This window comes from Culex quinquefasciatus, chromosome 1, assembly GCF_015732765.1.
Source record: "Culex quinquefasciatus strain JHB chromosome 1, VPISU_Cqui_1.0_pri_paternal, whole genome shotgun sequence".
NCBI classification, from domain to species: domain Eukaryota; kingdom Metazoa; phylum Arthropoda; class Insecta; order Diptera; family Culicidae; genus Culex; species Culex quinquefasciatus.
This window is the reverse complement of record NC_051861.1, coordinates 73,713,449-73,738,529: the sequence shown is the minus strand read 5'-3', so window position 1 is coordinate 73,738,529 and position 25,081 is coordinate 73,713,449. Positions and strand designations below refer to the sequence as shown.

At 41.2% G+C, this 25,081-nt stretch overlaps 1 protein-coding gene and 1 long non-coding RNA gene across 2 annotated transcripts in view; both read left to right on the top strand.

Moving 5' to 3' along the window:
- LOC6041848 (irregular chiasm C-roughest protein) overlaps positions 1 to 20,974 on the top strand; it is a 73,379-nt gene extending 52,405 nt beyond the window's left edge. Inside the window, exons 2-9 of the mRNA XM_038255262.1 lie at positions 14,092 to 14,694; positions 14,757 to 14,908; positions 14,973 to 15,350; positions 15,406 to 16,054; positions 16,120 to 16,256; positions 16,337 to 16,584; positions 17,343 to 17,596; positions 17,668 to 20,974. Coding sequence (XP_038111190.1) covers positions 14,346 to 14,694; positions 14,757 to 14,908; positions 14,973 to 15,350; positions 15,406 to 16,054; positions 16,120 to 16,256; positions 16,337 to 16,584; positions 17,343 to 17,596; positions 17,668 to 18,119 — 2,619 coding nt within the window. The 5' untranslated portion in view covers positions 14,092 to 14,345 and the 3' untranslated portion in view covers positions 18,120 to 20,974. The remainder of the gene's footprint in view (positions 1 to 14,091; positions 14,695 to 14,756; positions 14,909 to 14,972; positions 15,351 to 15,405; positions 16,055 to 16,119; positions 16,257 to 16,336; positions 16,585 to 17,342; positions 17,597 to 17,667) is intronic.
- Positions 20,975 to 22,619: 1,645 nt separating this feature from the next.
- LOC119765321 lies at positions 22,620 to 22,988 on the top strand. Its single transcript, XR_005276644.1, has 3 exons — positions 22,620 to 22,657; positions 22,720 to 22,805; positions 22,866 to 22,988. It is a non-coding gene; the product is annotated as an uncharacterized LOC119765321 (long non-coding RNA).
- The last annotated feature ends 2,093 nt before the right edge of the window (positions 22,989 to 25,081 follow it).

Sequence of the window (25,081 nt, the reverse complement as noted above, 5' to 3'; positions counted from 1 at the left end):
ATTTTAATTTATGTCTTTAATCAAATTATGTCACTTTTAAAGTTATGAGATTGTTTATGTTTTTTCAGCTGTTTTAAAAATGACAACGAAAATTCATCAAATCAAATGTGCTATCAGTTCTTAGAAATTTCAATAGTATATGTCGTTTTTTAAACCGTTTTTAAGCAAACAAGCCTTAAATTTGTTTTTTTTTTTTTGGGTCGTTGCAAATATTTTTTGAAGTTTATGTCCCTCGGCTCTGACCAAAGTCAAAGGTTCAAGGGGGTGGGGGTTTCTACATTTTGATTTTTTTCGAAAAAATATTTTGTTTTGCCCCGGATTAGTCAGGCTGCCTTTGAAGGGGGTGGGTCGGCATAAACTTTGAAAAATATTTGCAACGGTCTTATAAGAGGAAAACAAAAAAAATGTTAATGTTTCGAAAAATGTTCAAAATATCGAAGTATTGAGAAAAAATCCCGAAATAATACCATTTTTACGGTACGGAAATTCAATAAAAAAAAACAGAATATTTCAAATAGAGCCCAAACATGCTTGTTGCATAAACTACTATTTTTGTCTTAGCCAGATTTAAAAGTGTTATGACTGTTAGACGTTTTCTTAAATTTTGTTCACATATCCAAAAAGACACAGAACTTGCCAACAAATTATTTTGATGATATATCAGACCTTTTGCAATTTTGTTAAGGTAATTTTGCTTAAAAAAAACTTTAAATAAGTTTTTTTTAAAGTTTTGGGTAAATCAATGGATCGAAACAAAAATCATCCATATCTGTTCAACTCTGAAATTTCATAATTAAATTTCACGGATATTTGCAAATTATACATTCATTTGCTTGAATAAAATGATTTTGATTATTCATTTTCGAAGCTTTACTAAGTCTTGCGAACCCTATTTAACGAAAGGAAGGATCTCCCGCCATCCCGCATCGACTTCTCTGGCGTGTCGACCACTTTGCTTGCTCACAGCCGAGCCCAGCGCGACTTCTCTTCACCGCTGCCCCTTTCTGTGTTTACCTTTAATTTATTCCACGGCGAGCGCATCAAATTAAACCACCACACTTGTGTGCGTCGCCTCCGCCGTCGTCGTTTGCCGTCATGTATTGATTTTCTCCCTTCTTCTGGACTGTTGCTCCTACCGTGCGCTTCTTGCTTGGCTGGTTGCTGGTTTGATGGTTTCATCTTCTTCAACTGACCGCCCCAATCTCCTCTGCCCCCCTACCGCGGATGTTGTTATTAATATGACCCAGCAGCAGCATCCTGAGGAGTCTCGAGAAGAGTCGCACGACCAACTCTCAACGGGTGGGGGACCAGATTCGAACTCAGGCTGCGTGTTGCCCTCGGGCGGGACCCAAAGTTCGACCCTGCGACAACCGTCAGGTCTTCAGAACGACCTGCCGCCACCGCGTGGAACTTTGACTTTTTTTGTTTTTTTTTTTCTGATTTTGCTGCAGATTCGCTCTCTTACACTTTTTCGCGCTATTGGTCGTTGATGTTGTTGGTCTGCTCTGCTTCGAAGGCGATTCCAAAATTTATGGCAATAAATAATAACCCACTCTCGGAGGCCTATCATGTAGAGAGAGAACAGCAGCAGCTGCTACTGAGGCTGGAGAAGTCGGCCTCTTGCCGTGTCGAGTAATTGGCCAATTCCAAGATTGAGAATAATTTTCTAGCGAAGCCCGCTGAAGTGAGAGCGATTGGCGTCCACGGGAGGTGCAAAGTGGTCCTCACGACCACGACCCTCAACGCATGTCGACGATATTGATGAACAAATTTGGCACGTTTGGTCGCCGAAAAAGGGTGCAAATTAGACTAGAACGGCACGCCGCCAAGGCAAGTCCCAGGAACGCGCGCACCTCGCCACTAATTGGACCGACGATCTTCCGGTGACGGTGACTGTGGTATGAGATTTCAATACCGCTAGATTCCCGCAAGGGTTGTTCAAACTGCCCACGGGCCAGATTCCTAACTGTGCGATGGTCATGCGGTGATCGTGTGGGCAATTAGTATCGATTTAAGCGGTATGGTCGCATCGGTGGACAATGTCACCAGCAGGGTGGGAAAAACAAGTGCGTTGGAATGCAAATAATTGCCGGGTCGATGATCGGCGCGCGCTGTCTCTCTCTGTTCGTCTAGGACATTAAAAACTGGTTCAGGACCTGTTTGGGTAAGCGGATTTCATCCTGATAGTGCGGCCCCTTTAAGGGAATGTGGAGCGCGCCGAGTTAATGATCGCATAATTTAAACTTCAGAAGATGGCTTATTCACGACGAAGGCTTGCTAAGTAGCTCACACATCAATTTACATTTAAATTTATTGCATTTCATCAAGTGTTTCTTGAGAAACTTCAATTCAGTCTTTTTTTAAGACTGTGCTTCACAGGATCATTTCTGTAGGCAAGTTTTCACCACAAGTTTTTTTCCGAAAGGAAAAGATTTTTGGTAGTATATTGTATTATTATGGATTTATGTGATTATTTTACATAGAAACAGAAAATATGACCAAAAATTGTTCCTTTTAAACAGTGGCTCAATTCTGAGGGTAGATTTCATATTCAGCGTGCAAAAATTACATGGAAAAATATATAGTTGAACAATGTCGGCGATTTGCGAATTTATTTTCAGAAACTGGTTTGGACTGTTCAATTACTAGGGACAACGATTGTTTGTTCTTACAAAATTCAGCTCAAATAAGTGTTTAACTAGGATTTTACAGTTCTGTTCCAGGATGTTACATTTGCAATTCAGAGATTTGGAGAACATTTCAACTGAGATCAATTCGTATGCTTTTGCAGTGAGGGTCAAATATCTAAATAGATTTATCTAGCTGAGAGATCTTTAAGAAAAAAAAATTCAGAAAAAAAACCTCTAAATCAATTTTTGTTCTTTTAAAGCATTCAGTCAGAGGTCACAGTGGCTCTTACGGCTTTTTGAAAACTCACCCGAGATTTTTTGTATTATTTACGAATTTATTCATGTTAAATGGCATGAAAATAACTTTTGATTAATTCATATTTTGATGGTGATTTTTTGGAAGAACATTTTTTTGTGTACAGTGTATATAACAATATATTTCCCCTAGAATCTAGTGGTTCCTCTCTGTCTTAGAAATACGGAATGTTTTTCTTTATTGGATCTGATGAAAAGCAAAATGCTCATGTTAGTTTTCGAGATAATTCAGAATACTAGCCAAAACTGCACCTTTCAATAACAGACGGTAGCTGTGGATTTTAGTTTTTGATTTCAAACTCCACTGTCCACACCCCCCTAAAGCCCAATCCGTGTCTCGATTTCAATTGCAACTGTGCACAAACCCCCGCAAGCGCGCACGAGTTCCTAATTAAAACCAAACATCATAATCCCGCGCTCGCAAAATAGCCTCCGGGGGAATAATAGACAAACGTCTGACGTCATCGCAAGGTTGCAATCGAGTTCTGGCCCACGCCTGAAAACACGCGAGAGCTCATCCTCGTCGAAAGATCAAACGTCCAAGCTGGACGCCGTTGCATTGCTCTAGTAGGACCTGCTACTCTCTGTGCGGTGGTGGCCACCGATGCGTGGGAAACGACGAGCGCAAGAACCAACGCAATTAGCCAATATTCCACCCCGTTTGGCGCTAATTTACGATATCCTGGGGAGACTTTGCAGTGCTCCTCACAGGATCATGCCACGTTCGCTTTGTGGCAGACCAAAAGTGGCAACCCTGTCCCATCTGTAACAGCTCGCTTGAAACCGCAGTCAACGCAAGTGGGACGATTTTGCGAACACGAACTAAACCTATTCCTCAGCGCTTGCACTGCTCGCACTGTTGCAACGCCAACTTGATGACTTTGGGTGAGGAGATAAAAAATGGCGCTGTTAATCCTGGTGGAGGTGGCGCCACCAATCCGGCACGATCTAGTTTCCGTTGCATTTTTTTATCGCCCCGAGACGGTCATGGCCTGCTGTGGGGAGCAGTCAGTGCATCGCAACCACCCACAATTAGCGCCGTCACCGCGGCCCCAAGTTAACCGGAATGACCGACCGCTGCATGGCCGTCGCCTACCCACTCGGGTGGGGAGGAATTATGACACTATTGAGAGTGCAACCCTGCTTGTTGGCTCCGACACCTCAAACTGTAAGCTCTCTCTATTGGAGTAGTGGAATGAAAATTGTCGCAGCTTTTTGCCCTGAACAACCTTGAGTGGGCATTGAGCTGGGATAGTTACACGGTTAATTATGATTCACTAGTTTGTAATTCTGATCGTTTATTTAATGATGCGACGTAAGCTATTTTTTTCATAAATTGGAATACTTTCCTTAAAAAAAATCTGCGTTTCTAAATTAATAGATTTCAAGCAATTTCGATCAATGCATCGAGCTTGGCACTAATCTTATTTCGAGGAAAGGATTTGTTGTTGAAAATTACGGTCCAACTAAAATATAAATTATTCATTTTATTTGTACCTTTTTTTAAGTGTATTCAAATTTGGCTGCCCGAGCAGACGGAAATAACTTGGGAATAACATTTTTTGATATTTGAACATACCGAACTAATAACATTTTATGTTATTTATAACAAGATTTGTTATTCGTCGTTATGATATTTTTTTTATTGAATTGTTATTGTTATAACAGACTAATAACACTACAATTTTAGTTATTCTTCGAACAAATCTTTGTCATTATTTTTAGTTATTTTAACAACTAATCCGATCATCCCAAACGGTTTGAGCTTTTCTTCCATAACAATTTTTTTTTTCCAAAGTTGTTTTGGCTTTCAACCAATATCAGACCAATAACAAATTTCGTTATGATAACATAAACTGTTATTGAACTCTTATGCAAAAATGGATTTTGCAAGAATATTGCATAACACTTTTTGATATTTTAACAGTATTTGTTATTGAAATGGCATGAATTTAGTTATTACCGTCTGTTCGGGTGTGTCTCGTTATTTTTCAGGTGGAGGACAAACACACTCTTTGAATATTAAATCGCATCATATTTGCTGGCATTTCTACGGAGAAAATTATACAGAATAAATACGTATTATTACATATTCACGAAAAAAATGGGGGCAAATGAAGTGCAATTTAGTAACCTACAACTCGTATTTTTCAAAAAAATGTTATCGTCATTGCAGATTTCACATGTTTTAGTAACAAAACATATGGTTGAAAAAAATGCTTTTTAGTGCCAATGTACAAACAATTCAGGCTACATTTGGGCATTTTGCAATTTTTTTTAAACAATTGCTTAAATTCAGTGTTCTTAAACTTGCTTTCAAATAGCCTTACAAAAAATGCCACAGAAAGCCCTGAAATGGCATAAATTTGTATAAGTAATAAGTTTAAATAAGTTAGACTGAATTTTTTTTCGTAATTTTGAGTCAAATGGCTTGAAGCAAATCAATAAATAACAAATGTAATTCGATGAATTTTCTAATCAGAGACATTTGAATGTAGCGTAGTTCAAAAGTGAAACACATAGGTGCGAATTTAAAATCGTCCAATAAAACCACGTGAATTCTGTTGTACCAAACTTTAAATCTCATCAGCGCTGATTACCCAAAAATTTATTCAAATTTAAACATCACACGCACACTCCTCGCTCAAAATCCACTCCACATCAGCTGATTTCCCGCCACATGGACACATGTTAGCAATGAAAACTTCCTCTTGCAACGTTTGTGTTAGTACCTATACCTTCAATTTGTGTATACACAGAGACTAGACACTCCGGACCGGCAAGGATCCATAGCAATTTCCACCAACACCACCGTCATTCCAACACCAGGGTGAAAAACAGTTAACAATAGTTTTATCATTCATGACGCCTCCCATCCCCCCTTTTCCTCCCAAACGCAGCAGAGGAAAACCCCAGTAAAGGATGGCCCTAGCCTTAAGGGGGGACGCGCAGACGAAGTAGAAGAAGAAGAAGAAGGTGTACATTGTGTGACAACTGTTTTTCCGGCGCCTTCCATTGGAGCGGAAGCCTCCTCCGCCCCGCAGTCATACCCCGGCTCTGGGTAGGATGGGAACCAGCAGGAAGGGATGCTGTTTGCTGATGCCGTTTTTGATGTTTGTCCACCACTCCACCGCTTGTCGCCTGCTGGCGGGGGTGGTGGCGACGGCGACGGTCGGTACCCGCAAGGGATTGTTTCTCCAGGATTGGGAAGAGCCGACACCAACACACACACACACACACCAGCAAAAGTTGATGTTTAGCGCCATTTAGCCCGAAGAGCACGTGTGTGTGTGTGTGGGTTTGCGGGCATGTTGGTCCTATGCATCATCGCTTGGGACGGGACATAGGACAGGGCGGTTGGTACAACACAATGAATTTTGCTTGCATGCAAGTTAAGCGACGGCGGCCCTTCGGGCGGCCAATTGTAGTCCGTGCTTTGGCTTACTGTCTTTACTCCTTCCGACAACGGGATCCACCAGCTCCAGCACACGAAACAGTACTAATCGGCTTTATGGGAAAACTGCTGCCAGCCTTTGTTTAGGGTGTAGACAGAAAGAGGGGAGGATGGGGTCTCGGGTTGGGGACCGCCCCTTCGGAAAAAGGACAAAACAGCGATTATCACGCATCGATTATCTGAAATTAACGTAAACTAGGGGAACAACAAGAAAACGAAGGGCGCCCGCCTGGGAAAACGTAAACGTGCTGCCGCCGCAGGGATTTCATCCCCAATTGTGTCGTCGTCTTCGTCGGACAAGGGGGCCTGAATCCCTGAGCTTCCTGTAAGGTGCCAATGTGGGGAGCGAAGGATGATGGATTGCTGGTTGGCCCCCCGAGGGGTGATTGCAAAGGTGTTTCTCACGACCGAGCTAGTAGGCAGATTATCGGCGTTCTTACGGGGATAAGCCGATGGCCATGTCCACTGTGTAGAAACAACCTTGTCATTTTTTTTTTCTAAATTAAGTAATCCAAACGGTCGATTTTTGACACTTTTTTGCGTATTTGCACTCAAATTTCAACCATTTGCTTCTTTTTATTCTTTTCAAATTCCTCCACAAATTTTAACCAAAAATCAATTGGGCCAAATTCAACAGGATTGCTCTGTGTATGCTATGTTCGTCGATTCCAAGATTCAAGATGATCAATTGCTTGAGAAAAGTCCTTATAAAATTCTAAGAATAACAATCTGAAATTGCCATCAAACCACATCTGCTCAATACCATTCAATTAGTGCCCATCAAGTCTAAGTGACTCTTCCCGTATCAAAACATTTTTCAATCACTTACTTGTGCTCTTTCATTGCCCTCTCAAATTAATCCTTGTCAAGGTTTTTTGCTCGCCCAAGCAGTCCACAAACATCCATTCCAATCGTCATCGTTCGATTTGCGCTCGAAAGGTTTCACTAGAAATTAGATTTTCGTCAATTGACATCCATCCAAATTGGTTCTGAAGCTGATGCCCGGGGTCCGTCCACCCACAAACAACGCACCGACTGGTCAGGGACTAGAAAAAGAGGAGCTAGATGGAGGTCAAAGAAACACCTCAAGTGGATCGGACTCACACTTGCAATTCAAAGGACCTTTCTTGGGGTTACATTCGGTGGTTTGGAAAAATCAAATTGAAATTCCCTTTATTTTGAATTTTTGGTTTTTGATTCATCTTTCTTGTACAATTTAGACCTTATTTATTTTAAAATCTTATCCCAAATTTATTACACCAGGGCATTTTTCTTACTAATCCTCCACTGCTGAAAATTTTTTAACCTTACAATCTTGCGATCCATGCGATAACACTTAACGAATATATTTGTATGGTTGGTAAAATAATGATTATAAACGTTTGTTTACGAGCAATTCTCTACGAAATCGGTCTTTTTTCTTCAATTTTAATTTTTGTATTTTTTAATCCGACTGAAACTTTTTTTGTGCCTTCGGTATGCCCAAAGAAGCCATTTTGCATCATTAGTTTGTCCATATAATTTTCCATACAAATTTGGCAGCTGTCCATACAAAATTGATGTTTGAAAATTCAAAATTCTGTATCTTTTGAAGGAATTTTTTGATCGATTTGGTGTCTTCGGCAAAGTTGTAGGTATGGATACGGACTACACTGGAAAAAAATGATACACGGTAAAAAAATTTGGTGATTTTTTTATTTAACTTTTTATCACTAAAACTTGATTTGCAAAAAAACACTATTTTTAATTTTTTTTATTTTTTTATATGTTTTAGAGGAGAAAAAATGCCAACTTTTCAGAAATTTCCAGGTTGTGCAAAAATCATTGACCGAGTTATGAATTTTAATCAATACTGATTTTTCAAAAAATCGAAATTTTCGTCGAAAAAATTTTCAACTTCATTTTCGATGTAAAATTGAATTTGCAATCAAAAGTACTTTAGTGAAATTTTGATAAAGTGCACCGTTTTCAAGTTATAGCCATTTTTATGTAACTTTTTTGAAAATAGTCGCAGTTTTTCATTTTTAAAAATTAGTGCACATGTTTGCACACTTTTGAAAAAAATATTTTTGAAAAGCTGAGAAAATTCTCTATATTTTGCTTCTTCGGACTTTGTTGATACGACCTTTAGTTGCTGAGATATTGCAATGCAAAGGTTTAAAAACAGGAAAATTGATGTTTTCTAAGTCTCACCCAAAAAACCCACCATTTTTCAATGTCGATATCTCAGCAACTAATGGTCCGATTTTCAATGTTAATATATGGAACATTTGTGAAATTTTCCGAACTTTTCGAAAGCAATATTTTCAAAATCAAATCAAGACTAACATTTTAAAAGGGCGTAATATTGAATGTTTGGCCTTTTGAAATGTTAGTCTTGATTTGAAAATTTTGAAAATATTGTTTTCGAAAAGATTGGAAAATTTCACAAATATTTCATATATTAACATTGAAAATCGGACCATTAGTTGCTGAGATATCGACATTGAAAAATTGTGGGGTGTTTGGGTGAGACTTAGAAAACATTTCCTGTTCCTGTTTTTGAACCTTTGCATTGCAATATCTCAGCAACTAAGGGTCGTATCAACAAAGTCCGAAGAAGCAAAATATAGAGAATTTTCTCAGCTTTTCAAAAATATTTTTTCAAAAGTGGGCAAACATGTGCATGTTAAAAAAAAAAAACTGCGACTATTTTGAAAAAAGTTACTTAAAAATGGCTGTAACTTGAAAACGATGCACTTTATCAGAATTTCACTAAAGTACTTTTTGATTGCAAATTTGATTTTACATCGAAAAATGAAGTTGAAAAATTTTTGCGACCAAAATTTCGATTTTTTGAAAAAATAGTATTGATTAAAAAATCATAACTCGCTCAAAGATTTTTTGCACAACCTGGAAATTTCTGAAAAGTTTGCATTTTATGTTCTCTAAAACATATCAAAAAATAAAAAAATTAAAAATAGTGTTTTTGCAAATCAATTTTTAGTGATAAAAGTTAAATAAAAAAATCACCAAATTTTTTTGTATCATTTTTTCCAGTGTATCCGTATCCATACCTACAACTTTGCCGAAGACACCAAATCGATCAAAAATTCCTTCAAAAGATACAGAATTTTGAATTTTCAAACATCATTTTTGTATGGACAGCTGCCAAATTTGTATGGAAAATTATATGGACAAACTAATGATGCAAAATGGCTTCTTTGGACATACCGAAGGCACCAAAAAAGTTTCAGTCGGATTAAAAAATACAAAAAAAAATCGAATGACCGAAATCCTAGAGAACTGCTCTTACAAAGCATTCCATTGAACGCATTTTGAGCTGAAAGCTTGCAGTTGTCAACCAGGCCTGCGCAGCGTAAGCTTGTGCGCGAGAGCTTTTGGTTGTGCTAACCGCATGGTGTTGGTGGAATGAACACTCGAAAAAACTTCTTCTAAAAAATTTTAACTTATTTTTCACAAGTAACTGAGTGTTGTTTAGATCCCCGCTGCAACTTCTCCGCTTTCCTCAATCGAGACGTAAAGGATGATGGACAACCCGGTCGGGAAAGTCCTCCGTCCTCCGTCTGGTGGTCACTGACTGACGACTGTCGTGTGGTAAATGTCCATTTATTTGGAAAGCAGCTTACGGAGCCGTTTTCTCCTGCCACGTCCTCTGCCGGATTCTGCGGTTCTGTCCGTTCCGGCGAGCGAAAAAAGGATCATTTTCCTACAAGTGCTAAGTTCAATAGAGGAAAAGCCAGTAAGAAGCTTACATCGCCCAGGTATTTTGCTGATTCCGTCGTCTTGTGCAACGTCTTCATTGCGGACGGGATCTTTCCGAGAAGACAAGGGTTCCGAGGAGAAGAAATCTCGCACGACTCGGTGAGTGATGGTACTTCACCCCCGGCTCAGATTAGGCTTTTAGCCTGTACTCTGTGGAAGCATGCGTGCGTGTTATTTGGGCTGGAAATTGTCGGAAAGCGGATTGGGCCTGCCCTCGAATATCAGGAGGCGTTCGAGGGGAGCACGATATCGGGATGTCACCAAGCTGGGTTCGTTCTCGCTCCCTTCCAAAAGCTGTTGGCGTCTTGACGTTGATGGCGAAAAGATGACAATTCATTATGATCAGATTAGGGCACGGTTGAGGGGGATGTCCTTGGGAAGGGGTGTCACCAACATTTCGACACATGAGCACCGTTTTTATTGCTCGTTCTGGAGGGAATTGATAGAGAACGTTACATTAGGTGATTAAAAGGTCATGAGAGCTTATAAGCTGACAGCTCATTACAACTGGAAGGATCCTAAAATAACTAGACAAAAATACACAAAAAAGTTTCATTGAAACACGGACTTACAATATTCGTTTCGCTAGGAGACGGTGATTTTGGCGGATTACAGACTGGACTTCGCCATGTGACGTTATGATTGCATAAGCCCAAGATGTCTCGGAATTAATAACTGAAAATAGAAACAATTCCACCTGAAGCAGATTCTCACCAACATGTCAGTCGTTCTTTGCCGGCCGCTTCAATCTCCACCGCACACCAAGGACTAGGAAATGGATTTGAAATACGAAAAGTGTTGATGGTCATTTTTTTTAAGGGGATAAGGAAAAATCTCCATTGTGTCCCCAATTAATTCCGCTTAATTATTTTCATTATTTCATTATTTCCAAGGCAAACATATGATGTTGCTTTCGAGACACATTGAAACACGGACTTACAATATACCTACTCGAAAAGTCATTTCAAAACTTTAGTATTGGGACAGTTTATAGGACAGTTTTAAGACAGTCTTAATAAAATGTATTGACAGTTTCAGTACAGCCTCAAAACAGTGTCAAACAATTCTCTGAGATAAAATCTGGAGTTTTTTTAAAGGTACTATAAACCAAATTTCCAGTTTTTGCTTTTTGGGTGTTTTTGAAACCGCCTTGAGTCAGGGGTAAATAAACCTAACATGAGTATATAAACCTAACATGAGAGATGAGAGATGAGAGATGAGAGATGAGAGATGAGAGATGAGAGATGAGAGATGAGAGATGCAAGTTCAAAATTACCTCTGAATAAAACATCTTTCCCATTCCGTAACCGGGTCAAATTTTAACCAAATGTTAACCGACATGTACAAAGTTTCGCAATCCGTCAAATAATAAAGACCACCACTCCAGTTTTTCACCCTACCCCACAAAACCACGTCAATCGTCCACGAGTAAACAGCACTTCAACTTGTCAAACTGTAAATTTCCCCCAAACCGCGCACCACACCGCAAACCCCGAAAAGAAAAACCCCCACCTTCTTTTAGTGCTTCGCTCTTCAAAAGTAAACCGTGCAATAGTTTCTGTAAACTTTCATCCCGGCACACAATTTTTTTTCGTTCTCTTGTTTCAAGAACCAACCACGACGACGTCGACGACGACGACTCCTTCGCGAGCAAAGAAGCCCTTATCTTTTGTGCTTAATTAATTGCGTTTTCTTTCAATTCGCTCTCGGAGGACGAAGTGGGGAGGGGATAAGTTGAGAACGAAGGACTCAACTGAGGATAAAGTGAAACAGAGTGAAACTGTTCAAAGTCACCCCCTCGGCACCTCCTTAAGAGGGGGCGGGTGGCATTCCACTTGAGTTGCTGCAAAATGAAAAGCAGATGAAAAATAAACACGTTTGTGCACGATGAGAGCAGAGTTTTACCTCCACCCGCCATCCTCTCCCACTTTCGCTTAATTCCAGTAGCCAAATGAGTGAGTGCAATAAAGTTATGAATGTCACTCGGGCGTGAATTTTCTGTTGGGGTAGTCGGTCTCACTCTCCTAACTCTCTGGTGGATGATGATGGTTATGCATCAAAAGAGGTTGATAGCGTAGAAAGGGGGCAAGGGGGAAGCCCCTGAACGAATTTCAGACGACGATTGCAGAGAAAGGTTAATCTTTGATGAATATCTGCCTGACGAGGATAATTAGTTTCTGCGATGATGCAACAAATTAGGCTGGTTCCAGGTTGAAATTCTGATGAGAGTTCGACAATAAAAGTCTCAAAAAAAGATACTGATAAATGTCTTAAAAGAAAATCCCATAGATATCGTACACTCAAAAATCGCTTTTACTAACCGAGACGGGACCATGGTGTAGGGGTAAGCGTGGTTGCCTCTTACCCAGTCGGCTTGGTTTTGATCCTAGACGGACCCGGTGGCATTTTTCGAGACGAGATTTGTCTGACCACGCCTTCTGTCGGATGGGGAAGTAAATGTTGGCCCCGGTCTAACCTAGAAATTTAGGTCGTTAGCTCAATCCAGGTGTAGGAGTCGTCTCCCTGGGTCCTGCCTCGGTGGAGTCGCTGGTAGGCAGTTGGACAAACAATCCAAAGGTTGGCAGTTTGAATCCCGGGGATGGAATCTTAGGTGTAAAAAGAGGTTTGCAATTGCCTCAACAATTAAGCCTTCGGATACCTAGTTTCGAGCAGGAATCGAGAACGCCAAGGCAATGCTGTAGAGCGAATAATTTATTTTTTTTTTTGACTGACCGAGAGGAAAAACCCCTCAAAAGGGTTTACAAGTTTAAGATAATTTTACTCCCATGTTCTTTTTAAATCAAAATTACAAAAAATAGAACTGATATCATAATAGATAATCATAGAGATAATCTTGACTGTATGCTGTGGGTGTTGCAAATCTCGAAAATGCTGTATCACTGAAAGGGTTCATCCTATCAAGTTGCAATTTTGAACAAATTTGCTCAAAACAAGTTTAATTTAATCTTAATTCACGCTCAACTTCTGGACCAACCTACCGCTCACAGTTTTCAAACGAGGGTTGTTGTCCCTTTGAAAGTTTATCACCTCCAATCAAAGTTCAAACAAGCCATGCGTGTCAATCACCTGCCGGCATCGTGTCAGTCCTGTGTGTGTTCCTGCGTCCCCCCTCCCCCTCCCTCGGCAGGAACAGGTGGTGGCGCACTTCCAGTGTCTAAAGCGACAATAATTGGACGTAATTGACTGTGTGCTATAAAGTTATTCGACACCCTTGGATAAGGCAGTCTCGAAAGCGCGACTAGCGACTGGAGGAAAAAGGGACAAATTCCGATCAAATGCGCAATTGATTTCTACTCCCGGCTTCGTTGTGGGGGGCGGATTCAACGTTAGCTGCCGGATTTTACGATGATGTCTTTTTTTTCTGTCATTCTAGCCCGCCATAGTTGGACCCCTCGCGGGGAACTCGCGGCATGTAAATTTCTCCAACGAGCCTCGAGTTTTATGACTTTTCAATCGAACTTTAGGATTTTTCGTTCATGTGTTTGCTTTAGCAGGAGATTTGATTTTATGTTCTGACGAAATTTATTCCACTTTCGTTGGGGAGGTCTGGAAAATTGGAGAAAAAGAGCACTTTTTATGACCCTCGGCCCTATTGTCTGTGCCAATTCCGTAAAAACGACCGAGATCTAGTCGTATTGTGTCGTTTGAAATTTGATTTACCGCTGGTTTATCCATTCTTAACAGACCGTGTTCCTTATGTTGTACGACTTTACGTGGATTTAGGAGGTTATGTTCTTGGAGTTCATTGCCAGAATCTCCCGCGATTGGCTCAAATTATCAATTTGTTCCATCGTCAGCCGAAAGTAAGCCCAAATTCTCTCGTTGATTGAGGCGTTCAAACTAATCCATCACTTTGATGACTTTCAACTAATTGATTCTCAATTTTCTCCTGTTCCTCTCCCACAGACTGGCTGCGTACTTCTCGGAACATGATGCACGATCTGTGTCACTAATCGATCGTCGATCTGCTACAACGCCGCCCCAAAGCGATCTGCAATGTCGCTAAATCGGTAGCAGATCCATTCCGATAAGCACTACTCTTTTGAGCACCCACACATCTGTAAACTTTAATTAACGCACAACGCGAGTCTGGTCCGAACCGTGTTCCGTAAAAGGAATCGGATCATCGAACCTAAAACACAACCAATTTCTCCGAAAAAATGACGACGGTACGAAACCTCATACTATTCGCACTGCTGACCATGATCCCCGCTGGACGGGGTGCCAAGGTGGTCCACACCGGAGTGCAACGATTCGCAATGGAACCTCAGGATCAAACGGCGATCGTCGGGTCCAAGGTGACTCTGCCCTGCCGGGTCGAGTCCAAGGTCGGTCAGCTGCAGTGGACCAAGGATGACTTTGGGCTCGGCTGGCACCGCAACCTGAGCGGCTTCGACCGATACTCCATGATCGGTAGTGACGAGGAGGGCGACTACTCGCTCGAGATCTACCCGGTGATGCTGGACGACGAGGCGCGCTACCAGTGCCAAGTTAGTCCCGGAAAAGATGGTAAATTTGTTGTAGATTCCCTTTTGTTAGTCCCCAAAGTCATTCTTGCCCCTTCCTCACAGGAACCCCCGGAATACGATCGCGTTTCGCTTCAATCACAATTCTGGTTCCTCCAGAGCCCCCCAAGATCATCCAGGGAGATTTCCTGGTAACGACCGAGGATCGCGAAATCGAACTCGAGTGTGTCTCGGTCGGAGGCAAACCAGCCGCCGAGGTAAGATCCCCTCTCAAAACCCCCCTCTCCGTACCATCAACTTATCCCGATTGTCCTCAAACAGATCACCTGGATCGACGGTCTGGGTAACGTCATGACCAAGGGAATCGAGTACGTCAAGGAACCCTTGACCGATACCGGCCGTTACACGGCTAAATCGATCCTGAAGCTGACCCCCAAAAAGGAGCATCACAACACTTCGTTCACCTGCCAGGCCCAGAACACGGCCGATCGGACGTACCGATCGGTGAAGCTAAAGCTCGAGGTCAAGTACGCGCCCAAGGTTAGCGTTTCCGTCATTGGTGGAGCGCTGGCCGGTGGTCGGATACCGGAGGGGGCCGAAGTGCGCCTGTCCTGCCACGCCGACTCCAACCCGAACGACGTAAGCTACAAGTGGTACATCAACGATGAGCTGGTCGTCGGAGACTACACCACAGAAATGGTAAGTCCATTGCTTCTTTTACCCGTCTAGTCCTAACTTTAAAATCCCCGCTTAGATCATTCACAACGTGTCGAAAAAGTTTCACGACGCGGTCGTAAAGTGCGAAGTTCACAACGCCGTTGGCAAAAGCGAGGAGAGCGAAATTCTCGACATCAGCTACGGTCCCACGTTCCGATCGCGACCAAAGTCTGTCGAAGCCGATCAAGATCGACCGGTAACTCTTTCCTGTGACGTCGATGGAAATCCCCAGCCGGAAGTCATCTGGATCCACGAAGAATCCAACCGAGTGGTTTCGACGACCGCCAACATAACGATCGTGGCGTCACGGGAAACCGCCGGAAACTACTTCTGCAAAGCTAGCGTGATGGGATTCCCGGAGATTGAAACCGTAGCGTCGGTTTACCTCAAGGGTCCGCCCCAGATCCGGTCGCAGCGAGCGCAATACGGTGCCGTCAACGACAACTCCCAAATTCAGTGCGAAGCAATCTCCGTGCCGAAAGCCAAGCAAATCATCTGGACTTACAACGGGCTGGAAATCACCAACGAAAACGACTACACGATCCTCGAAAACCACCAACCGGAGGGCGTACGATCGACGCTTATCATCAACAACAGCCAGAAGCAGCACTTTGGCGTGTACAACTGCACCGTGATCAACGAGTACGGCATGGATTCGATCGAGATCGACTTCAAAGTTAGCAAAGGTAGTTCAATTAACGCCCTGACCGTCAACAGTCAAACTGATCACCACCTTTTCCCCTCATTTCAGACACGATCCTACTGCCCGTGATCATCTTCGGCTCAATCGGAGGCTTCATTCTGGTGATCATCATGATCATCATCGCGATGTGCTTCTGCGTCAAGAAGAGCAAAAAGAAGCTACCGCCGGCGGATGTAATTCCTGAGGTAAGATCACCACCACTCGATCGAACGATCCCAACTAACGATCAACCTGCCCCGTTCCTCTTTCTCACCCACACCCACAGCAACACTACATCACCGAGAAGGCGTGCAAGGAGAGCGACCGGTCGTCGAACGTGAGCGACCTGAAGATCGACCGCGACCACGAGTACTCGGAGACGTGCTCGGGCACGGACAGCATCGCGACACGGCTCGCGATGAACATCCTAGGGTCGTCCAGCGGGGGAAGTAACAACAGTGGCGGCAACAATGGTTCCGGCGGCGGTGGAGGAGTTCCGCTGGCGGGACCGGTGCGGATTCCGAGTGATTATCGGTGAGTGTTTGTTTTTTTTTTTGCAAGCCAGAATTTTTTTGATATCCGATTGTTTTTATATTTAGACAAACAATTCGACAAACAATGATTATCAAAACGGAAACCTTGCATACACATAACAGTTTTTTAAATATTATCCAGAGTTTAGTTATCCAAATTCAGAAAATGACCTTAGGGAAGTCTAAGTTTTTGAATGGATTGTAAAAGGTTTATACTTGTACAAAAACTTAAACCAGATTGTTATCCTGAATGAAGGTTTCGCATATCCGGACAAGACAATATTCGATTCGACTTAAAATTCTATTTTAAAAACAATAACAGATTGTTCCAGCAAAGATTCAAAATGACGAATACGGTTCAGACTCGATTATCCGAAGGTCTTAGAAAAATATTACAAAATATAAGTCGCATACAAACCTTCAGATTATCGAAACTTCGAATAATCGGGGCTTTGGATAATCGTGACATTGGATAATCGAGTCTGGACTGTATTCAGATGTTATCCACATAACAGAAACAAAACTTAAATTATTATCCGGGTTCAATGTCTTCCCAATACAGACTCGTTATCGGATATTGTGTGTCAACCTTTATAAAATGATAATGGGCTTTTTATGAGATTTGATAGTTCGGATAGTTATCATACTATCCCAAGGTTTGGATAACATTTTTTGTGTCCGGATAATAGCTAGGATAATCGGATAGCTCATAACTTACACGTATAAAGAAGAAACTAATTAGGACTTTTGTTGGCACAGCTACTCCGGCGACTTCACGGACGGTCTCGGCACGCTCCAGTCCAAGATCGGCCAGAGCAACGGTGGCTACGTGCCGTACGTGGACTACGCGCACGACTACAACATGCCGCTGCACGTAAACACCAACAGCCAGAGTCACCACCAGATGCCAAACGGGAACCTCAGCCTGACCCGGAACCGGCTGGAGCTGCGGCAGGACAACGGACTGCCGAGTATCGGCAACGGTATGGGCTCGCTGTCCAACAGTCTAATGAGTGAGTAGTTTTTTGACGATCGAGGAGTGGCTGATGACTGATTGGGGTCTATTTTATTTATTTTTGTTCAGATACCTCTCTGATGACTGCTCCGAGCATAGATCCGCGGTACAGCGCAACGTACGGCAATCCGTACCTGCGGAGTAGCACGGCCCAGCTTCCGCCACTTCCACCGCCGAGTACGGCCAATCCGGCGGTCACTCCAGCCCCGCCACCGTACAGTGCCGGTCGCGGGCAGCAGAACTCGCTGCTCTCGATGGGCGTCAATCTGGGCGTCGGCAACGGCCCGTTACTCAACAACGGTGGCAGCATAGTCGGCATCACGTCCGGCCTAACGAGTCCCGAGTCAATTCGGTCTTCGTCTACAGCGGCGGCCAACTCCAGCATGGATCAGACCTCCCAGCAGAGCAGCCAACCAACGCCGACACTGCCCACGCAGTCCGGAGCGAGTCCCGGCCCGGGGCAGTTTATTCTTCCAGCGAACGGGGATCTGCGGAAGGGTGCCTTGGCGACTCACGTTTAGCGTAAGCGTCGCGGAATCCCGTCGTTATTTACTGCCTCCTCAGCTTAGGTGTGTTTTATGAGCAAATTTCCCCCAAGTCAAGGACGAGCGCCCGCGAGGGAGGTTTCAATGTGATACAAGTAACCTAGGATTATCTTCATTGTTTTTATTTATTATCTCTCTATCTCCTCATTGTTACTGCATCACGTTCGAAAGCGCAGCAAGCAGACATCCATGCAACCATTTGCATTTCCATGTGATTGTTTACGTTAAAGATGACAGCTCTCTTCTGCGATAGCAGCGTCCCAAACGGACAAACGTTGCAACTTTCCAAACAAGTAGGCTGCGGTTCGAGCTGGGATGTCTGTTCTCTGTTGCTAACATTTCCAACAGCAAAAAAACGAATAGTTAACACTAAAACGTACTTGACAATTCCCACAGTAGTTCCTTTTGTTGTTACACAACTGTGTTGTTACTAAATTCATAGCAACAAAGTCTAACTTTTAACACGTTCTACGCGAAACGCAAAAAAAAACTAGATGAAATCGAAAGTAAAGCTCGCCGATGTCGCTCGTCCTGTCTGGAGTGGAAAACAAAATCTTGCTCTACTGCCCCTCTTATTCATGCTGCCCCCCTCCACCTTGTATGTATGTGTGATCCTCACCCCCTCCCAACCATCCGCAACGCTTCGCCTTCGCCAATGTCGCCACCCCCTCCGTTCAGTGCGCGCCGCCCTCCGTTTAAAGAGAGAGAGACAGACGTAACAATCTTCTTCTTCTTGTGTAAAAGAGAGACGAAAATGCGTGGCCTTATTAATCGAAACAAAGAGAAAATTATATGAAGAAACGTGAGAAGAAGAGATAACCAAAAACAAAGAGAAAAATTGGATAGTGTTTTATCTTGAAACTTGTTCTTAGCGAAGTCTGTATTAATCGAAAATTCGAAATTTTATCGTAGCTTAATGACAAAACAAAATTCGGCTTGAGCTTTAAAACTTTGTAGCAGAGATATAAAAATACACTCAACGGAAAAAAAGAAATTCGCTGTATTATGAAAGCATCGGGAAAATCAATCTGTAATGCATTTTTTAGAAAACGACACAAAATAAAAAAAACTCAGCTGAGATAGCGCGTACGCTTGGAAATTGTTATCGATAGTGAAGCTATTTTAACACACAAAAAATATCCTTTTAAAAAAGGGCAGAGAAAGCGCCGAAAAAAATGTTGCATTTGTGGTTTGAGCTTTTAAAAATATTGCCAGAGCGTAAAATTGAACGAGATTTAGCAAAAAAAAAACTAGAAACGAAACCGGTGTACGACAAAGTTTCCACTTAAGAAGCAGCTCCCCTGCAGAGGACGACGCTGTCGGGAGATAAGATGTAGAAACAAGATTTCATATACGTATTAAGTTTTTGCCAACGCTCCCGCTCTACTCCCATGCCCCTACTCCTCCTCCCACTTAACAGATAAAAATCCCTTTTAAAACGAAAGCATTCAGCTCTCACTCTCGCGAAACGACGTCGAGGACGCTGCGCTGCAGCAAAGCGTCGCGACGGCGATGGAAACAAGGACGCAGCGTTACACACAGGCACAGGCACATACACAAGGTCACACTCAGTTGAATAGGAAACGATTGTTGTTAATTTCGTTTATAAGTTGAACTAAATAAATTGAGAACATTTAATTCAATGCAAAAATCATTTAAAATGGATAAAACAAAGTAAATAATAAAAATAATAAAAATAGTTCTTTTGACATAAAAAAATATCAGAAAAGTCTTCTAATGTTGATTAAATTTGGTCATTTATATTTTTCTCAATTCGTTAATAAATTTGTTTTTTTTTTTTGTATTCTATGAATTGCTGGTCAAAATGATCTATTTTTTCCAAGTTTTAAGAAAAACAACACATTGAAAAATGTCTTGCCTAACTCAACATTGTTGTTTACAATGTTCAACTGAGTGTACACACAATTGTAGGGATTCCAGGTGGACCTGCCTGCGCGTCTCCCTCGCCCGCCGTTCGTAGTGGAGCACACACAGAGCATCGCTCAGGTACAATGCAATGTGCAGCTGGGCAGTATCAGCAACACACAGCAAGCACAGGGTGTTCAGTGCATCTGATTTTCCCTTCTGCTGGGAAACTCAGCAGCTCTCAGAAGAAAACGAGATGAAAACTCTGACAGTCATTGCATTTAATGTGCAGAAACAGAAGTAGCAGAAGAAGAGTTGAAACCACGGTGGAAATTGAAGCTAGCATTACAAAGATGATTGAGCATTAGGCAAAAAAAGAAGAAAAACGTACTCCGAGTTTGCGAGTGTGTAATATACCAAATTATTTTTTATTATCGTTTAAGTTTTAGACAAACCAACAAGAGGAGAACACAAACACAATTATAAGAGATATTACGAGATGAGAGCAAAGATCCCCCTTGACTGATAAGTAGTTATTCTTTGAAGGTATATATACATAGCTAGTGGTTTAAGTACTTAGTTAAAATATTATACAGTTTTCGCTGAAACAAGTAATGAAGAAAAAGAACAGAAAACAAAACAAAAATATTGCAAAGAAACAGAGAGAAAAGAGTATATCAAATCTATATCAAAACCCCCCTCTATGGAATTGTACATAAAGCCGAGATTTTAAAACACGAAATGCAAATATTACTTCTAGTGATCTGAGATACTTTTTAGATAGTGCAAGTAAACGAATCTTTGTAAAAAACTGAACCTATACTTCATTAGAATTGTAAACCCCTGTCAATTGTATATAATAAACAAACAGAATCTCTCTATAGGCCATAAGGATTTGAAGTCAATTGATTCTCATCTAGATAAAAAGGAAAAAATAAACGAAATGCTGATTTTGACGAAATAAATTCTGTGCGGCTTTTACTTTCATCATATCCGAAACTGTATTTGTTGTGATTATTGATGTTTTTAGTGAAACATTGAACATTGAAACCGAAAAAAGTATGAACAATACCTATAATGAGCTGAATCGGGTAACTAATTTGAACGGTGTGTTTCTGATTTTGGGTTTAGAGTTCAAATTATACGTCTTTAGTATGGCCATCAATATCTGTAAGATCTTATTATGCCGGAAGCAATACTTTCCATTTTTGCAATCAGATCGGATTGTGGATGTAAATTTGAATTGATTTTGGGTGTAAAATTTGAGTTCCCAAGCTAAAACTCACGTCGGAAGGTACACTTGTGATATTAACAAAATTGGTCCATCGGAACCATGTTACGGATATTCCGAGGATGTCAAATTTCAATTCCTGAGTCAAAATGCGTGTTGTTTGACATGTTTGAAGCCATATTAGACTTGATGTTGAATTCGACATCATGTCCTCTGTAGTTAGTTTCGGAAGGGCTGCTAATTCAAATCCGGTGGTCCGGGACCAAAATAACATGCTAAATATTTCTCGAATATGTCGTCTTCTATCCACAGACTGTCTGTGTTCTATCTATACATATCAAACATTTCGACAGGTTTGTTCGAACACGAATCAGTTCAATACGCAGCGTCGGATCTAGGTGCTTTTGTTGCGTTGGGTTCGTATAAGTCCAAGGAAGGTTCTTACGCCAAAAATTGAAAAATTTGGCCACTCTGGAACCGATTCCAGCAAATCTGCAGATTGTATAGGAAAAGTTACGTACACTCAAATTTTGATCACAGGATGCTGAATAAGCAAACCAGCTTAAAACATCAACCAACGAAAAAAAAACTAAGGCTACCAATTTACGGAATTTGTCCTTACCGTACGGATTTTCGACTCTCTCCGCGGATTTTTAACAGGCCGGAATTTGTGTATGGAATTTGTCGCATAATACAGATTTATACGGAATTTTGACAACTTTTTAAAATTGATTCGCTTTTCTGATCTGACAAAAAAAAAGTAAATCTTTCCCAGTTCCTGAGGGGAACACCCTTGAAGAGTATCGGGGCCGGCATTTACAAAGCGGATTCAGTGGCAGTTTCATTCTCAACTTAATGTTAACATGTAAGGATTAATGTTAACATTCCATAGGTCGCCTCCCTAAGGTGTCGTGATAAGGTCCAGTTTGTGACGATACACTACTTTCCCTTTACTAAGCAATCGATTCCAGAAGGGAAAAGATCACCAGTTGTGTTGGTCCGAGCCGGGATTTGAACCCCGATCTACCGCTTACGAGGCGGAAGCGTAACCACCTCTTAAGCGGTAGATCGGGATCTGACCAAAGCATTTTCTAATTAGACAATTTTATTACTTGTTCTGCTTTTTGTTGGCTGTGACAGTCGGGGCAAATGAAACACCGTTTTTTCAAAATTACTCGACGTTTCGACTCTCTGGTTTGAGTCTTCTTCAGGAGGATCTAGGGTTTATTGAAGACATAACTTAGTTTAATCCCTCCCAAATGTGTCCAGCCACTTACTTCGTGTCAGACAGTGTCCCAAGTCCGGATTGCTTACACAAAGCTTGGTCGGGGTGGGGTTTTGGAGATCCTTTCGTCCAGACCGGCTAGCAAAATCGAGTGAACTCCAGATTTCACGGTGGCCTCACTACTATTTTGGGGTGAGTCTGGAACAAAACAACTTCTTGTGCGATATGTTGATTTTCCTACTCGATTTTGCTAGCCGGTCTGGACGAAAGGATCTCCAAAACCCCACCCCGACCAAGCTTTGTGTAAGCAATCCGGACTTGGGACACTGTCTGACACGAAGTAAGTGGCTGGACACATTTGGGAGGGATTAAACTAAGTTATGTCTTCAATAAACCCTAGATCCTCCTGAAGAAGACTCAAACCAGAGAGTCGAAACGTCGAGTAATTTTGAAAAAACGGTGTTTCATTTGCCCCGACTGTCACAGCCAACAAAAAGCAGAACCAGAATCTACAGTCGTTAAACTTGTCGTAAACAATTTTATTAATTTGTCAATTTGTTTTAAAGAGATAATTTGGACAGATTTCCGAGTTTTCCTCAGTTCACAGTTGATTTTCAATTATTGTTCTTTTCAAATTCCTTAAAAAACATATTAATCCGATAAAGATCCAAAGGTTGTTTATAGCTTGTGAATACATGTAAACATTTTAATTGCAAATCTAGAGCGTTTTTTTAAAAGGTCCTATAAGCTTTTGTGTTACACATGTTAAATAAGACATTCTATCTGATGAGGAAGTAAAACTTCGGATCCTTGGAAGGACGGAAGTTAAACTGTCGAATGTTTTCATGAGAAAGACATTATTTTTATAAGCAAACTTGACATTTCGAAAACTATTAAACGTTGAACGAAAAATTAAAGTACCGTCAGTGGGGGTGACTATGGGTCAAAAAAACGGTGCACCTCACAAAAACAATTTAAATAACATCGAACATATTTTATCGTAGAATTGGACTTAGATAGTTTACTAACATTTTCCCAAAATATGGTGTAATGTGATGGACTCTACCTTAAATGGCAATCGTTTGAAAATTGACCCAATCTCACCCCTTAGAGGGGGTGACATTGGGTCAAATGAAACTAAAATGATACTCAAATACAAAGATAGTAAAAACAAGTAATCCAACAGTGTTTCTTGTTCGAGGAAATCGCATTGACATGCGAAAATGTTTGAAGTAGAGATTTTAAAACATCTGGGTACTTTTTGATCAATTTTATCAAAAAATTTAAAAAGTTGATTTTTCGAGAGGTCATTTTTGGCCTAAAGCGTACCTCAACTTTAGACAGCTGCTAAAATGACAGGATTTGTTCTAGGAACGAGATTTTTTTCAGCAAAGTCATCTTAAGGTGTCCCTTGCACAACCCTTTTAACAGAATTTAGTTTCATTGAGAAGAACCTGAGAAATGGTAAAATCCGTAAAAAATACTTTGACCCAATCTCACCCCCACTGACGGTACCTGAAGATTTGATTCAGCAGATCGCAAAGAATATTTTTAAATGTGCAAGTCATAAGCAAAGTAAAATGTGTAGAATGTAAAAACGAGACAGTTTTATATTTTTAGTTTCAAATTTATATAAATTATCTCTTGACAGTATTTGTTATACCATGATGTCATATCGGCAAAGTGTACGGAATTTTGCTCAGCAAGACTTGGTATCCTTAGACAAGTCGAAGTTTGTCGAGTTTAGCTTGTTATTTATAAATTATATGATTGATTGCGTGATGATAACCCTGACCTGTAGATTGGGTTGTATAACCCAGGCAAAAACCTACCCCAGTATGTTCCTAAATGTCTCCGTGACCAAGTGGTCAATCTCGGATTTCTTTATAGAATCTGAAAAAAGAGATTTTTTCCGAATCTTTTGAGTGGTAAACAGACTTATTTAGTCAAAAGAGGCCAAATATATCAAATTTTAAAAGTTTTTCGATATTTCACATTTAAACGTTTTTTGCCTTCCTCACCTCAATGAGGAAAGGCTTTAAAATCACTCAAAAAATGAACTTCTTTATTTGACCTCGTAGACCCACCTTCACGTATACCTATCGACTCAGAATCAAATTCTGAACAAATGTCTGTGCGTGTGTCTGGATGTGAGTCCGTGCACCGAAAAATATGCACTCGATTATCTCCAGACTGGCTGAACTGATTTGGACCGTTTTGATCTCATTCGATCCGTCTTGGGGTCCCACAAGACCCTAGTTAATATTATGAAGTTTAGAAAAGTACTTCAAAAGTTATGCTAAAAAAACGATTTTAGCTAAACTTCGGAAGATTGTAAAAAGGGTGGTTTTTGTAAGAAAAACCACCATGCTATATATTACTAGAAAGGTATTTAAAAGACCTTTCCAACGCGTTAAAAAGATTGAAGATTAGACAACCCCATCAAAAGTTATGAGCACTTAAGTGTTATTTATAGACTTTTTTGAAGCCGGATCTCAAATATTTTGATGAAAAAGTTGGCCGGATCTATCATGCAACCCATCGTTGGATAGGTAATCAAAAGACCTTTCCAACAAGCCCAAAAGATTGAAGATCTGACAACCCTATCAAAAATTA